We start from the raw sequence: 16,810 nt of genomic DNA, 5'->3' as shown, positions 1-16,810 counted from the left end.
AGAGGGAGGGAAGATTTGTAGGTACGCCAGGGATTTGATAAAACGTCTCCACCCAGTGCAAAGAGCCTTCAGTGTCAGGGGCACCTATGGACTATATGAAATCATTTCCCAAGAGGACCTCCCCCAACCCTCCAAATGACAAATTCAAAAAAATGGGCCTTGGCACAACTATAAGTCATTGGGAAACTTGAGAATAGCTTTGTCTTCCTGGTTCCAAATGTTCTTCTTTAAGGGATACTCCTTAAAGAAGTATCTCCTTAGTGTCTTTTTGTCCTAGTGGGAGCTGCCCTCTCTAGTCTGAGGAGATGAGACCCCTTCTCCATTTTCCCATCTTTCCCCTTTGGCCCTTAACAGTTCTCCACAAGTCACCCTTGTCTGCCCCCTTCCCCAACTACAGAAACACCCAGTCTCTCAGCTTCCTTCTAGTCCACTCCCTTACCAGAACAGAATCCAAGCCTGTTAATTTGTACCCAAGACTTTGAGCATGATCTCTGACCAGGAGAGCTGTTGTGGCTATTTTCTCCTCTTGACTGATTCTGTAGGTCAGGAAGGGTTAACTGAGTCTATCCAGGGCCTTGTCCACGAGGCTGTCCTGGCAAGTGATGGATTTTTATGCCTGCAGCAGTGGCACCTGCTGATCCCATTCTCCAAGAACCAGAAGTCCTGAAGGCATTTGTGATTTAGCTTGCTCTGTTTGTTTTTATTGTTGTTTTGTTGTTGAGATACAGTCTCACAGCATCTCTCAGGCTGGCCTTGAATTCTCAGTGATCCTCTTGCATCATTCTGCTTAGTGCTGGATTACATGCATGAACTTCCATGCCTAGCTATGATTTCTTGGTGGCCACCGTGTTCGTATAATGTTCTTTTGCAATGTATACACTTTACCCTTGTTCATTCAAATGCTGATTTCTCTCCCCCACTCTCTGGTTTCAATCCGGACATTGCATTGTGATACTTATTCTAAGCATCACCAGTCTCAACTTTGTGTAAACATGCCAAAATAAAGCAACTAGTCACAATGTTGAGCAATGAAAAGGAAGCAGGAAAAGAGGGAGGAACCAGAGGACAGGAAGGTGGGAGGCAGAGGAGAGAAGGGCAGGAGGGAGCTGGGAGAGCAGAGCTGAGAGGGAGATCTTGGAATGATGTGGAGAGATGGACTGGACCTAATATATCACTAAAAGCAAGTATAATGTGGGAAATCTAAATGTTAGGAAACTATGAACGCTTGGAAGTTTAGGATGGAGTAACCATTGCCCAGCATTGTGTTCTAGGTTAATTAAATAAATCATAGTCTCTGTGTGGTGATTTGGTTATACAGCTGTTTAGGATTATCAGCAGCTTTAATAAAAGATAAACCAATAGTAAATATTAATAGTCACTTACAACACCATCGTTAGAGGGAAAATGATCACCAAAGCCTAGGAAATAGAGTTGTCTTTTAGAAAAGACAGTTAAGCCAGAACAGAGGTCAAATAAACAACACAGAGATGCTAAGGCTCAAATCGAGCCTAGGTTTATTACCCAAACTCAAATCAAAAGGTAGGGATAATAGTTGTGGTCATGTGTGGCTATCATGGAAAGAGTGAAGATGGAGCCTGGCCTGAGAACCAATATGTGGTGAGGCCAGGTTGGATCCCTAGTGAAATGCAGGTGCTTTGCGAATTGCCTTTAATGCTGCAGGGATGAAGCTTCTGGATTCACTGGATCAGGGTCAGCACTCTGGGCATGATCTTCTGCTTTATGATGGGGTTGACAGGTGGAGAATCCTTCACCTTCAGGATGACCTCATGGGCCTCTTGGAAGAGGTCTTCCCCCACTGCTGCCTTCACTCGCCGGTACCACGCAGCCAGCCTGGGGTGCCCTTCGAAGACTGGGCATCCACCACCTACAGGCTATATCAAGAAGGAAACAGAATGGGGGTGGGTGAATTTATGGCTAATTTTTTGTTGTTGACTGGACACGTATGGAAAGAGAGACGTCAACTGAGGAGTTGCCTCTAGGAGATTGGCTTGTAGGAATATCTGCATAACATTTTTCTTCTATTGTTGACTCATGTGATGTGGGTGGTGCTACCTCTGGGAAGGTGGGCTTAGACTATATAAGAAAAATGTCTGAATGTGAGCCTGGGAACAGCCAGGAAGCAAGTCTTCCACTCATGTCCCCGCTTCAGCCTCTGCCACTAAGTTCCTGCCTTGAGTTCCTACCCTGGTTTTCCTTCATGAGACCATAGCCTATAAACTGAAATAAATTACTTCCTCCCCAGATTGTTTTTAACCATGATACTTATCACAGCAATGGAAAAGCAAATTAGAATAAAAATCGGTGCCAGAAGTGAAGGGTTGCTGTAAAGGACTCTTCCTGCTTCCTTTTCATTGCTCAACATTGTGACTAGTTGCTGTAACTGACCTGACCATGTTGTTTGGGGAAGAAAGGTTGTGAAAGCATTTGGAGCTTTTGGCCTGAAAAGTCACTGAGTGGTCAGAGATTAATGATCTGTTCTATGGTAGCTTGCAATATGCAAGTGTTGAGAGAAATGCAGATTATGGAGACCTGGTTAGTAAAGTTTCAAAGGGAAGTTTGCGAGTTCCTCACAGACTCTATCAGGGCCACTAGTGTGATATATTAATAATCTAAGGAAGTGAAACATTATGGGCTTCATTGGGACAATGGCTGCTCATTAGCAAGGACCGTAGTTTATAAGTCCAGCATCACTGAGGTAATGTCTTCTGGGAAGACATTTTCCTTGGGGTCAATACATAGATGCTGTGGTCCAGGAGTGGGGTAGGCCGAGGCTGTAGATCAAGCTGGCAGCAGAATTTGGCAAACAGTGTATAAAAATAAAATGTGATGGCTGGGCATGGCAGTGCACACCTTTAATTCCAGCACTGGGGAGGCAGAGGCAGGGAGGATCACTGTGAGTTTGAGGCCAGCGTGGTCTACAAAGCGAGTCCAGGACAGGCAAGGCTACACAGAGAAACCCTGCCTTGAAAAACAAATAATAATAATGGTCCTGGTTTTGAAGGCAACTGAGACTTAGCACTTCATGAAAGCAGAAGAGGCCATTGGTAAAGGTACAGACTGGAGTTTTAGTGGAGATGCCAAGACTATGGGGTGACTGCCAAGGACAGTGGCTGCCCAATAGATCACAAGTGAATCATGGATATCAGATACTGAACATTTCATGCGTAGGACTTTTGTTTTGCTTTGATGTGATTGTAAACATATGCGGGTTCTTCCCCTGGGGAACAAGAAATTACGAAACTTTTATTTTTTTTAACAAAATCCCACAGTTAAGAGGCTTTGGATTTTTAAAGAGAACTTGTACGTTTAAATCATCTGGGCTTTTTAAAGGACCACGAGACGTTTATAATTGTAGTGGGTTTTTGTAATACTAACACGAGATCTTAGAGATAAAGAAACAAAAGACTACGGCTTAGCAGTGATGTGCTCCTGTGTCAGGACTACAAGGAGTTCATTGTGCTGGTTATTCCCTCCCCCTCCCCCACTTCACACAAACTTAGAAACACGTAGGAAGAGAGGGTTTCCTTTGAGAAACTGTCACTATCAGATTGGCCTGTGGACATGTCTCGAGGGGGGGTTCCTCGACTACTAATTGATGCAGGAGGACTCAGGTCACAGTGCATGATGCTATCCCTGGTTGATGGCCTGGGTGATGGGCCTGACTGTAACCAGGGGGAACACGCCAGGAAGCGACATTTCTCCGTGATATCTACTTTCAAGCTCCTGCCTCAAGCAAGCATCTTCCTGGCTTCCCTCCATGATGGAATGTAACCAGTTAAGCCAAATGAACTCTTTCCCACCCAGTGAAGGCAAGGACAGACATTCTAAATTGGAAAGGAGTCTCCACACAGATGCACAGATCTACAACTAGTGGGGGCAGTGAAAAAAAAAAAAAAAAAAAAAAAAAAACAAGACAGGGCTTCTGTAACCAGCCTGACCTCCCAGTGCCTTATGGGACCACACTTCTCAGAGCACTCACATGCATCAGCTCTGTGATGGCTACCAAGTCAGCAAGGGAGATGTGGGGCCCAACAAGGAAGGCCTTGTCCTGGAGGAACTTGTCCTCAAGCATCTTCAGGTTGACATCCAACTCTGCCAACGTGGCTGCCAGCCTCTCAGAAGGCACTTGCTCACCCAGGAACACAGGAAACATCACCTGGTAGGTAGACAGACAAGACAAGGAACTGGAGCCAGGTAAGCCTTTTGGGTGAAGTCATGTTTTAGTTCTACGCCTCTTCCTTTTGTGGCCTGCCAGGACCTGCAGGGAGATTCCCAAGTGACATTTTTGTCTACAAATAAATAGTCTTGTTTTCACCATTTCTGGTTGTCTGGGTCTCAGAAAGAATGATCCTTTATTAGTGACTGAAAAAATAAATAAATCTGATATTTTTGAGAAAAGGAGTTAGTTAGGTTAGGAACCGTGGTCATGTGCCACTCACTGTTGAGAGTAAAGTGATTCCTTTGCCTTACAAATTTCACATGCTTTAACAACATAAATGAGGTAGGTCAGTCACTCAGACAGCCTTCTCTCACAACCAAGGGACACAGTAAACAAAAGTTCATACGGAAGCACAAAAGACCCTAACGGAAGCAATCCCAACAGAAGAGCAATACTCAAGGTATCGCAGTACCTGGTCTTAAACGAACCTAAAGAGCTACGGTAACAAACCCACCATGGTACTGGCACAAAAGCAGGCATTTCGCCAATGTGGTAAAATAGAAGATCCAGAAACAAACATACACAGCTAGAAAGAGAGCCATGACAGAAGAGATCTTAAGGAAACAGGAGTAAGAGAGTAAGAAAAAAAAAAAACAGAGTAATAGGATATATGTGGCAAGAAAGCAAAAATAGGAGGGGGAGCGGGGACTAAGGGATGGTGAGCTATCTCAGCAGGTAAAGGCACGTGCTGCCAAGCCTGATGACCTGACTTCAATCCCTATGACCTAGATGGTAGAAGGAGAAAGCCAACCCCAAAAGGCTGTCCTCTGACCTCTATACATGCACCGTTACCCTTCCATGCACAGACATTCACCACACGCAACCAAAAACACACAGTAAATTCTTTAAACACAATAAATAAATTAAAGTGTAAGTTTAAGAAAGGGGATAGAGGATCAGCAAGGGCAGAGAAGGAAGGCAAGTCAGAGTAGTGGGAGAAGGGATGAATGAGAACAAGTAGGTATGAAAACGCCATCATGAAATCCATTACTTTGTGCACAGGTGTAAAAAAAAAAAAAAAGGCCAGGTGGTTGGTCACGTAAGTTCCAGGACTGAACTTTGGACAGATGGAACAAGCTAGGTAAGAAATTTTAGTAGCCTTACTGATATTGCCCCACTAGTATTATCCTATAAAATTGATTTTCCCCCCAGTAGCTTAATGGCTCAAGTCATACACAGTAGCTAACAACTGAAATTCCATGGGGTCTCGGGGGACATATTTAATTTGACCCAAACCAGAGTTTTGGCTTTGTTTTTGAGACAGAGCCTCCTGGTTCTCAGGAGATATATATACACAGCTGAGCTTGACTCTTGAACTTCAGATCTTTCTGTGTTTGCCTCTGCCTCCCGAGAGCTTGGTCAGGCATGTACCACTACACCCAGCTCCAAACCAGAGTCCCTTTTTACTACCAGAAAAATAACTATTTTTAGCTTCTGATGCCCAATTTTTGGCATCCTTAGTAATTGTCCTGAGATTCTCTCCCCTCCTCTTTCTTTTTTTTGGGAGGGTCATACTACGTAGTCCAGGCTATATCCATCTCACAGTCTTCCTGTGGCTAAAAGGCCCAGAAGAGTTAAGGATTCAGTTCCTGGGAACCTGGCTTTTCTCCATGAAAAGATTGGAGTTATCAGTCCGAAGGCCACTATGTGCTCAGTCTGTTGTGCTCTAGAGAAACCCTGTGTTCCCTTTATGCAACACTGTTTGATTAGCCTCCTGCTGACTTTGTCTCATTGTATGATAGTTTCTGCTGACTCTGTTCTATTTCTCCCCTGTAAATACTTTATAAGATGCTGTCCTTCTTTGATAAGCTTGCTTGACATAAGACATACCTTGTGACCCCAGCTTTCCTTTCTATCTTCTTTACCTTCTCATCTCCTGGCTACCTCCCACTTAGAACCCCGTCACTAAAGAATGACTGGTCCAGGTCTCTCGACAGCAAGTCACTCAATAGCCAAAGCCACAAGCAGCTAAAAGGCATCTGTCTGGCTTTTCTTGGGGCTGTGATAGAACATTCTAATAAAGCAACTTAAGGGAGAAAGGCTCACAGTTCCAGGGTACAGCAGTCATGATGGGGAAGTCATGGCAGCAGGAGCCTGAGGGAGCCGGCCACACTGTGTCCACATTGAGAGTGATGGGTCTGGTTCCCTCGTCTGGCTTGCAGGTGTACACGCAGAGTGATGAGAGTGCTCAGCTCATATTCTCTCCACATTTTTTGAGATTTTACTATTACTTTATGTATATGAATGTTTTGTCATGTGTATGTCTGTGTACCATATATATATATATCATCCAGAGAGCCTACAAGAGGAAGTCAGATCCTTTTGAACTACGACAGCCTTGTGGGTACTGGGAACACAACTTGGGGCCTCTGGAAGAACAGCCAGTGCTCTTAACTGCTGATCGATTTCATCAGGCTCCATTTTCTTCTTTCCCCTTCTCCCTTTCTCCTCCCCTCCCCTCCTCCCCTTCCTTCTCTCCTCTCCTCCTCCTCCTAATAAAGACCCAGCCCAGGAAACAGTGCTACCCACAATGTTAAGTCTTTTCAACTCAATTAACCAAATCAAGATAACCCTTCCCAGATGTTCCCAGATGTTCCCCTCTCTCTGGTGACTCTGGTGACCATCAAGTTGACAACTGAAATTAACCAGCATGACATTTAACAAAAACTTTTATACAAGGGCTATTCTATTTTTTTCTTCTTCTTCTTCTTTCTTCACTCAAGTGAGGAAATCGCTCAGCTTCTATGGCATCCCCAAATCATAAACTACTGCAAATGTGCATTAACTTCCTATGTACAGGTTAGAATTTTTTCCTTTAGTTTGCCAGGCTGAGAGGGAAACTGGCATTGCCTCTCATGCTTGGATTGCTAAAGCAAAAGGGATTGCTTTAAAGCCATGGTCGATAGGGTAACTGGCACAAGATAGTCAACACTGGCTTTCTGTCAGTCCTGCAGGGACAAAAGTGATCTGATAAAGTCAGACCATTTGGCATCATAGCTCCTCGAAGGAGAGAGGAAAGAGGGCCGCAGGCTTAAGACAGTTACAAGAGAGGATAATGTGGGCACTAGGGAGGATTGAGATGCAATCCTAAGACCTGGGAAGCAAGAGGCTTCCTGGGCTCCTGCTTTTCTGCTCTTGATTGTGGGTCACATTTCCCTGGGTAGCCTGGGCTACATAGAGTTCAGAGTAAAACTATCTCCAAAAGCCAAGCACTGAGGATAATATAGCTCAGGGTGAGAACATAAATAAGGAAAGAGGGGAAGGGAAGGGGGAGAGGAGATGGAAGAGGAGAAGGAGATGAAGAAGAAAGAAGAAAGAAGAAAGAAGAGTTATCTGGTACACAGACTGAACTCAAGCTCACAACCATCCTTTTGCCTCAGACCCGAAAACTGGGATTACAGGCTTCCACCACTATACCCAACTCATGAAGGCTCCTCTTTCATAGCCTCTGTCAAGTCCAATTTGTTTGACTTTGATACCACCGACTCCCGTGTTTGACAGCATGTATTTCAAAGTACTCAGTTTAGTGTGCAAAGCTAAGTATACTCACACTGCTGTGCCGCCATCACTACTATCCATCTCCATCCTGTATCCAGCACACACTAACTCTCCTCTTCCCCAGGCTTGCTTGAGAACTCTCACTAAGATGTCTGTTGAAAATCCCCTGTGAAAGGGTTCCAGATTTTGTGTTTAAATACATGGAACTTCTAAAAATAAAAAATACATGTCTAAAAAAAAACAACAAAGGATTATTAAATGAGTTTAAGACTAACCCAGACACAATTAAAACAAACAAACAAAGAACCAAAAACCAATGAGGTCAAAGCTAAGAGTGGAAAATACCAAAACTGAAAAGAAGATCTTGATGTTGTCTGAACCCTTGGGGTGCTGTTCTCCTAACTCCTTCTTTTCACCCCTGACAATCACCAGTCCACTTTTCTATGCTTAGATTCCAAAGACCTGTGGGAGAGAGTTGGTGACCCAATCCTACCTTTAAGGTATAGAAGTTCTTTGACTTTTTTTTTAAGATTCCTTTGTATTATTTTAGTTGTACTAGCACACAATATATGTCATAATAACTTATGAATAATAACTTATAAAACACGTGAGGTAGGAGGAAAATGGGAACCATAATCAAGAGCAGAAAAGAAAACAACCAATAGAAACATATCCTCAAAAGACCTGGGTGCTGGAATGAGCTGACAGAGGATGGACACACACACACATACATACATACACACACACACACACACACACACACACACGCACACACCAGGTGCTGAGACTCACACCTAGAACACCGTGCTTGTTACACACGTGCCCTACCACTAAGATACATCACCAGCCATGCTGAAGAGGACATGTAAGTAACGGAAATGGGGAGATAGCTCAGAAGGTGAAAGTTCCGGCTGGGCAAGCCCGACAAACCTAACCACCTCGGTTCAACCCCCAGGACCCTCATAAGAAGCCAGGTGTGGTATGATCCCAGCTTTCCTACAGTGCGGTGGGGGGCAGAAGCAGGAGAATGGCCTGAGACAGAAGGTCAGAGGTCAGATGGCCTGGAGTACACAGCACAGCAGCAGAAACAAAAGATACTCTGTCTCACCAAGATAGAAAGTGAGAACTGATTTCCCAGAGCTGTCCTCTGGCTTTCACATCCATATCTGTGTGTGTGTGTGTGTGTGTGTGTGTGTGTGTGCGTATAAACACACACACAGTTAACAAATTCAGTAACAGTAACAAATATATTTTTTCAAGTAGAAGATGACCAAAGTGCCTGATAGATGGTAAGTTTTGACTGAGAAATGCAAATTCGACAGAAACAACCAGGTAGTATTTCTACAAATAAAGAAAATACATGCCTCAAATAGATACCATCTTGAACAACAATCTGGGCATGACAGGATTACTTAGGTTAAAGACGAGGACACTGGAAAATGACAAGCTGAAAATAGTCCGCTGTGAACTGAGTCTCTTTGGGGTGACATCTTCACTCCCTCCTTTCCCCCACATTTCCAGTCTCACCTTATGCCACAGGGCCCGGAGACAGCTTTTCCGAAGGGTTGTGTGCTGCCATGCCATGTACTCATCCACACGAGCACGGGCCTGCAGATCTTGGGGGTACCAGTGGTCAGGAACCTTATACTTGTGGGTCAGGTAGAGCAGGATGGCCACACTGTAAGCAGGAAGGCAAGGCAGGTAGTCAAAGATCCCTGGGTTGACTCAATACCCAGTACCTTCTATAACCTTATCTTTTCCTTAAAAAAAAATCTATTTATGTATGTATACATTTTATGTATATGAGTGCTCTGTCTGCATTTATGCCTGAGAGGGCATCAGTTCTCCTAGATAATTGTGAGCAGCCATGCGGTTTGCTGGGAACTGAACTCAGGACCTCTGGAAGAACAGCCAGTGCTCTTAACCACTGAGCTATCTCTCCAGCCCCTTCCTTTCCTGATCTTTCTGACAATTTGCCAGCCTGAGCCTCTTTTTCAGGACATGGAAAGTAGGCTCAGAGAAGGGAAGAGCCTTGTCCCCAGGGGCACACAGCTCTTGGTGTCAGAACTGAGTTTTGTCTTCCTGAGGTCAACACCCAAGGCTATCCTACCACCAGGCAAACTCAGCACTAAGTGTTGAGTTTCTGAGTATAAGGGCCTGACAGCTTCCTGGAGCTGGGCATCCAAGCTGAGCTTTGAGGAAGCTTGGGTTGTTTTTGTTTGTTTGTTTGTTTGTTTGTTTTCATTCTACATCCACTCTTAACTCATTGGCATTCAGACCACTTCAGAAAAGGCTTTCCCAATTCTCCCTTTGTTCTTTGTTCCTTGGCTAGCTTCAAATACTCCTCTTGCTTCAGCCTCTGGAGGGCTGGGGTTGCGGGTAAAGCCACGTATCTGCCTCTTTGTTCCTTATGTCATTCCTGCTAAGGGTCAGCTTGGATCCTTAAAATCTTACCTGGGGTGTTGTTGAAGGCTTCTAGTAGGCTAGAGCATGGTAAATATGGCTCTGGCAGGCCTTGCCCTTTCCTCCTTCCCTCTTCCTTGTTAAACTATCATATATCATTCCTAAAGCTAGCCACAAAGAGCTGTTCCCTTATTTGGCCACTTCCTCCTCCTGAGGCTGACTGCCAAGGTCCAGCTATCAAAGTATTGGAAGTTCAGCAATCAAAAGCCATCTTTTGGTTGCCCTAAGTAAGATGCACAATCAAAACAAACCAGCTCATCCTAACGTGGGGTTTCCCCTTTTCCCTTTATAAACTGCCGTTTGCACATAGCCATGTCGGCCTCCTCTCTATCTAAAAGCAGTCCTTTGTCTGTCTGGGGTAAATACCCCTTCTCCTTCCTCCTCGTTCTTTTTCCTTCTCCCTCCTCCTGTCTTCTGTCTTTGTCTTATTCCCTGCCCTTTTATTTCCCCAGGAGAAGTTTTGTCACACAACAATGTAAATCACAGCACCCAAGAGGAAGAGGCAGGCAGTCAGGCAGAAGCTAACCAGACGAAGCCATCTAGTAAGGCCGGCCGTGTCTGAAACAGACAGAGACCTGCACCCACAGCCCAGCTGAATACCTGAGTTTTCCATGTAGGACAAACACTTTGTACTGTAGCTAAGTGTCCAAGCCACTGCTGAGAAGGGCTGCAGGCTCTCAAGAGCCACAGACATCCCCAGGGTGAAGATGACATGCAAGGAGGACACGCAAAGATTGCAAGCTGCCCCTGGCTGGTACATGTTATGGCACAACTCTCTGCAAACTACAGGGCCCTGGGATAGCAGGGGCACCAGGAAGGAAGAATGGTGGTGCCTTTGTTGGGCTACATCCATCATGAGATGCCATTGATCTCATGAAAGCATAAACTCTAGAGTCCCCTCGCTATGGGACAGGTGACTTATGTGACAAAAAAGGCAGAACAGAGGAAAAGGGTTGGCTTCCCTGAAGTGGGACGTTTCACATTCTTGAGACCTGCTGGGATATAAAACATCCTTATTTCACGGGGAAGACTCACCCAAGGGAGCCCCAGTAACCCTAGAAAAGGGGACATTGGGAAGTCCAGGTGCCAGAGGACCCTCTTGATACCAGCTGGGCTAGAGGGTGGTGGCTATGGTGAGGGCAGCTTGCCACCTTGTCTGCCCCAGGGGTTGTTTCAATGGACAACCACAGCCTAGTATAGAAACCATGTCATGAATTATCTTCCAAAACCAGCCCAATAAACTTGGGCAGTGGGTAGGCAGCCCCAACTCTGTACGATATGGGGCACAGCAGCCCTTCGCCTCTGGGGCAGAAGTTCTCAACTTGTAGGTTACAACCCCTGTGGGGTTAGAACAGCCCTTTCACAGGGTTTACCTAAGACCTTTGGAAATATAAGATATCTACATTACGATTCACAACCGTAAGACGATTACAGTTATGAGGTAGCAACGAAAATCATTTTACGGTTGGGGGTCACCACAACATGAGGAGCTGTATTCAAGGAAACGTATTCGCAGCCTGAGGAGGTTTGAGAACCAGTGCTCTAGGGAGTTTGGGTTCTGAGCTCATTTATCTGTGTGTCTATGTGAGTTTCTGTGCCCCCAGGTGCTAGAGGGCAGTGAATGACTAGGACTGGAGTTATGTAAGTAGTTGGGAGCTGCCTTGCGTGAGCGCTGGGACCAAATCCAGGTTCTCTGCAAGAGCAGTAAGTGCTCTTAACCACTGAGTCGACCCACTCCCTACCCCCACCCCCATCCCCTACCCCCCACTCCTATCCCCTACTCCCATCCCCCACCCCCTACCCCCACCCCCACCCCCCCCATCCCCACCCCTGCTCAGCGCCAGCTCCCTAGTTTATAGCATAGAGGGTTAGAACAGGCTGGTTTCCAGTAAGGCTTGGCAGACACCCCGAGGGCTGGTTACCTCTCACTCAAGGCGAAGTCATCATCCTTCATGGCTGGTACCCTCTTCATGGGATTCACCAGGGCAAACGCATCGCTGAGGTGCTCACCTGCAGACAGTCCAGCATGAGGGCGATGGGAGAAGAACATTGGCCTCTCTGATAGCCTGAGCCAAGGTCCCAGGATGCTGAACACCAAATTCATGGTTCATCTTGGGACCTGGCTACTCCCTACATGGGGAATGCAGGCAGGGCTGCCCTGAAGGGAGAGAGGGAGAGGAGGCTGCCCCATGCCCTTGATGCAAAATAGACTTCCCGCTTTTTTTTTTTTTTTGCCAGTCCTTGTGGGACTGGCAGCCCTCAAATGTGCCCCCCCCCCCCCCGCATGTCTCTTGGGACCCTGGCCTCTGCCTGAACTGGCCCGGGTTGTTTTTCTTTTTCTTTCCTTTGATGCAGCCCAGGTAAGTTTCTAAGACTGTCTCCTACTGCCCCCCAGTCCTCAGTGGTTCCCATTGCCCTGGAGCAGATGGGGGATTCTCACCCTCCCTTCTTTTCCTGGTGGAAACCTGTCTCCCTCTGCACCCTTATTTTTGACAGCCAACTTGAACACCCCTAGGTCGGTGTCTCCTGCCCCACCCTCACCCCCCTCCTATACCGTACTCGGCAGCGGTAGGAACTGTGGGAGTAAAGTACGATGTCCCCAGAGGTGACGGTGAAGAAAGAAGTGAAGTTTCAGCTAGAGAAACAAGCAGTAAGACAGGATGGGGACGACCACAGCCCCTTAAGCGACACCTTCACTCTGCTCCAATCCTGTTCTGCCAGGGAGCAGGGCTCCCTCGGCGGGCAGCTGGAAGGAGCCTCCAAGTTACTGGCATACCCCCCCACCCCCAGCACCCCAACACACACAAGAGAGGCAGACAGCACTGAAGGAGCATGAAACCAGAAGGCAGGAAAGGGAAGGGCAGAAGGGACTCCCAACAGACTAGGGTGGCTGAGAGATCCTGTTTGTTGCAAAGGCACCAAAGGGACCAGGGGCCAGCAGTGGAGGCTCTGAGTGACACTGCCAATCTCAGCACTGAGGGAAATGAGAGGGTTGGCTCTCCGGATCTCCACGTTCGCTCTCCTTGCTCTTTCTGAGGGCTCTGTAGCTATGTCCAAACTGCACCCATTTAGATTGCCAGGTCTGCACCCGCTCTTCAGCAGGTCCTGGCCGTCTATTCCACCGGACAGCGGAGTTTGTGGGAGTCCTAAACCATGGATCTCCCTGGTGGCTCCTTTCCCACTCAGTCTCTAAACCAGAAAAAGCCTAGGAAGGGGACAGCCCATGGAAGGATCCCCTAAGCCCTCGGATTGCCTCCGGGATCCCTCAGCTCTCCAAAGCCCAGACCCTGCCCACCCTTGCGCAGGTCCACCGATTGCATTTGGAACGGGATGCCGTTCTTCTTGGCAAAGATATAGACCGCACGACAGGGCTGTGAGATTAGATCCAGGTAAAGCTCCAGGACCATTGTATAGGCAGCGCGAACCAGTTCCGGCAACCAAGTCCAGACAAACTCTGAAAAGACCGGGGCTGGGCGTCTGGGATCGCTGCTAAATCTAGTGTGGCCACGCCTCCAACTGGGCGGATCCCATAGCCTGGCCCTTCTTTCTAAAGTGGAGTGGACCTGAGCCTGCTTGCCAAGAGTTCAGGCAACTGGAGTCTAGCATGGAAGGAGCCTGAGAAAATGGCTGACCTCCCCTGAGAAGGCAGAAGAGGAACAAGTGGGCCTGGCTCCTGGTCCTCTCGTGGCTGGTTTATTTGACAGTAAAATGTCTTCAAGCCAACGTCCTACAAGCCAAAGATATGGCGGATGCAAAGGTGGTGTGCTCAGCTTGCTAAGGCCCCTAGCGTCAATCCCTGGCAATTGAAAAGCTTGGCCTTCCTACACGGGGAGCACTAGGTTCTCAATTACTCCTACATCTTAGCCCGCTTTGGACTGTGTTAGAGAAGTGCCTTAGATGTAATTTTTGAATAAGAATTTATTGTTAGTCCAAGGGCAAGGCTCCTGCGCATGCCAGGTCTAGCGCAGCTCTCTTTAAAAAAATGTTTTGTTGTTGTTGTTGTTGTTTTCGAAACAGGGTTTCTCTGCATAGCCTTGGCTATCCTGGACTCTCTTTGTAGACCAGGCTGACCTCGAACTCACAGAAATCCAGTTGCTTCTGGCTCCCCGAGGGCTGGGATTACAGGTGTGGGTCACCCCACCGGGATAACGATTAGCTCTCTTTAAGGTGGACAACATAGTGGAAGGAGCATACAGAACCTTTTCACGAAAGATAGAGTCCCCAGATTTAACCCCTTCCCCAAAGTGTTAATACTCTTAATACTATTCCCAGCTAATGAATTTAGAGGTATCAGTATTCAAACCATCATACTGGTTTTGTGTCTTCCTCTCAGAGCCTCAGTTTCTCCGTCTTTATCGCGACTGGGAGACTAGAGTTCTTTGAAAGCCCAGCACTGTGGACTCACCTGCTGACGCATAAGCCCATGGTCTGCACCTTGTCACTAAAGGACATTGCCCCTTGCCCTGCCCCAGCCTACCTCCCATCCGGGCAAATGGTATCAGTGTTACTCGTTATCTTAAAACAAGTCCAACTGAAACTGGACTTGTGAGCAGGGGCACAACAATCTCTATAGCATAAAAAAAAAAAAAAAAAAAAAAATTCCTGGGCTGGAGGGATGGCTCAGGTCAGCTAAAAATGTTTGTTGCTGTTACAGACGACCAGAGTTCAGTTCCCAGCAGCCACATTGGGTGGCTCCAGGGGATCTAGTGTCTTTTGGATGTAGGTGAGCAAACACACATAACTTTTTAAAAAATATATTTTTTAAAAACTAAAACCATAATATTTATTCAAAAAGACTGGAAATTGGTGACAATGACTTATTGTGTATGCTTTTCAACCCCCTAACTAGTACTCTGGGCTCTTCCTGGATCCTTTTCTAAAGTTGCCCTCCTGACCCTGTGGCTCCCTGCTGCCTCCATCCACCTCATGTCACGCTCCGGGGCATTTGTGCATTCTTCACCATTCTCCTTCCTTCCAGGCAACTGTGAGACCCAGAGCAAGCCCGCCCTGGGGTGGGGGTGGGGTGGGGGCTCTCTTTAAACTCTAATAAATGGTCCCAAAGCTTCTATCTGAGTCTGTTCTTTGTCCTTGAGCTTTTGTTTGTGACCACTCTTAATTCTTTTATTAATGAAACAGGATTCCAAGAGGGGACCATGATTTCCTCATCATCATATAATGTCTCCACAGGGACTCCCCAAGATTCCCAGTAACACTTTCCTGCATCATCATCATCATCATCGTTATTATTATTATTATTTTGTGGGCACACAGAAAGGCGAGATCTTCAATCTAATGCACATTCCTCCCAACCCCCACTGGTAGGCTTCTTGAAAGCCAGAGGCAGGAGGTGAAAGGCCACTGTCTAAAGGAGCCAAAAAACTCACCTAGCAAGCTTAGTAGCAGGTCTTGCTGGCTTCTGGGAGCGATACACCACCAGACTCCACGGAGAGGCCCACAGCAAGGGAGGTGAGACCAAGGGGACCTGGAGTAGACACTGAGTTTTATCTGAGTGTAAAGGACGGGGTGGGGGGGGGGAAGGGTACATTTTTGCAATCTTCTTTTCTCTGTACTAAATGTTTGAACATTTTTCCTGTTTTAAAATAAATTTATATTACATGGTTTTTGACAACTGTGATGGTTTCACTCGTCTACATGAAACAAGCAGATTCACCTGGGAAGAAGGAGCCCTTACGCTGAAGAGCTGCCTCAATCAGATTGGCTGGTGGCCATGTCCGTAGGGCGCTTTCTTAGTAACTGATTGACACAGGAGGGCCTAGCCTACGGGCGGTATCACCCCTAGGCAGGTGGGACTGGGCTACACAGGGTGCTAACTGAGCAAGGCAGCAAGCAAAGTTCCTCCATACTTTCTGCTTTGGTTCCAACCTCTAGGTTCCTGGCTTGAGTTCTTGCCTTGATTTCCATCAAAGATGGACTGTGACCTGTAAAATGAAATAAACCCTTTCCGCCCGAGATTTTTTTTTTTTTTTTTTTTGTCATGGTGTTTGTCACAATAACAGAAAGTAAACCAGAACCCTGTTTTACTATTCTGTCATATAGGTATACTTAATTTTTACAAGACTTCCTCTCCTCCATCATCAGAAAAGTTTGATGAGTAAATTTATGCAAGGGGCAGGAGAGTAAAAGGAGAAAAGGGAAGAAAAGCAAAAAAGAAAGAAACCCCAAGCCCTGTAACACTGAATTAGAACCTGCATTGTCACAGGTCAAAGTCAGCTCAAAGTCTAAGAGCCTAGCATGTCACTGGAACCCCCAGAGACCCCTTCCTTCTCTGTGTGTCTGCTCCTGAGCTCTCCAGGACATCTTCCACAGCCAAAGGCCTGCTGGGCTCAGTGTGTTAGGGGTGGAGCCTGAGAATCGAATTTGCTCATTTCTTCACCAAACATTGACTCTTACACGGCCAGTCAGCTTGGTAAAGGATTACAGGATACAAAACAGCCACCTCCAAAGTCCAAGATGTGGGAATGGACAGTCCCTAGGAAGGGCTGAGGAGGCTACAACATATTCTAGACAGAACCTGTGTCTATCTTCAGGGTATGAGGGTATATGTCACAGACCATGGTGTAATAATGTTTTCATCCTGTAGTGAGTCTC

The 16,810-nt window shown here is 46.6% G+C and overlaps 1 protein-coding gene across 1 annotated transcript; it reads right to left on the bottom strand.

Moving 5' to 3' along the window:
• Nucleotides 1-1,488: 1,488 nt before the first annotated feature.
• Nucleotides 1,489-13,680, bottom strand: LOC132646041 (glutathione S-transferase theta-1). Its single transcript, XM_060369352.1, has 5 exons — nt 13,497-13,680; nt 12,124-12,211; nt 9,266-9,416; nt 4,001-4,177; nt 1,489-1,892 (listed from the first exon to the last, which is right to left on the bottom strand). Exons 1-5 carry the CDS (start codon nt 13,606-13,608, stop codon nt 1,698-1,700), a joined length of 723 nt encoding a protein of 240 aa, XP_060225335.1. The 5' UTR covers nt 13,609-13,680; the 3' UTR covers nt 1,489-1,697.
• Nucleotides 13,681-16,810: the final 3,130 nt, after the last annotated feature.

This window comes from Meriones unguiculatus, chromosome 16 (assembly GCF_030254825.1).
Source record: "Meriones unguiculatus strain TT.TT164.6M chromosome 16, Bangor_MerUng_6.1, whole genome shotgun sequence".
NCBI lineage: Eukaryota > Metazoa > Chordata > Mammalia > Rodentia > Muridae > Meriones > Meriones unguiculatus.
The sequence above is the reverse complement of the archived record's forward strand: the minus strand, read 5'-3'. Positions and strand labels throughout refer to the sequence as shown.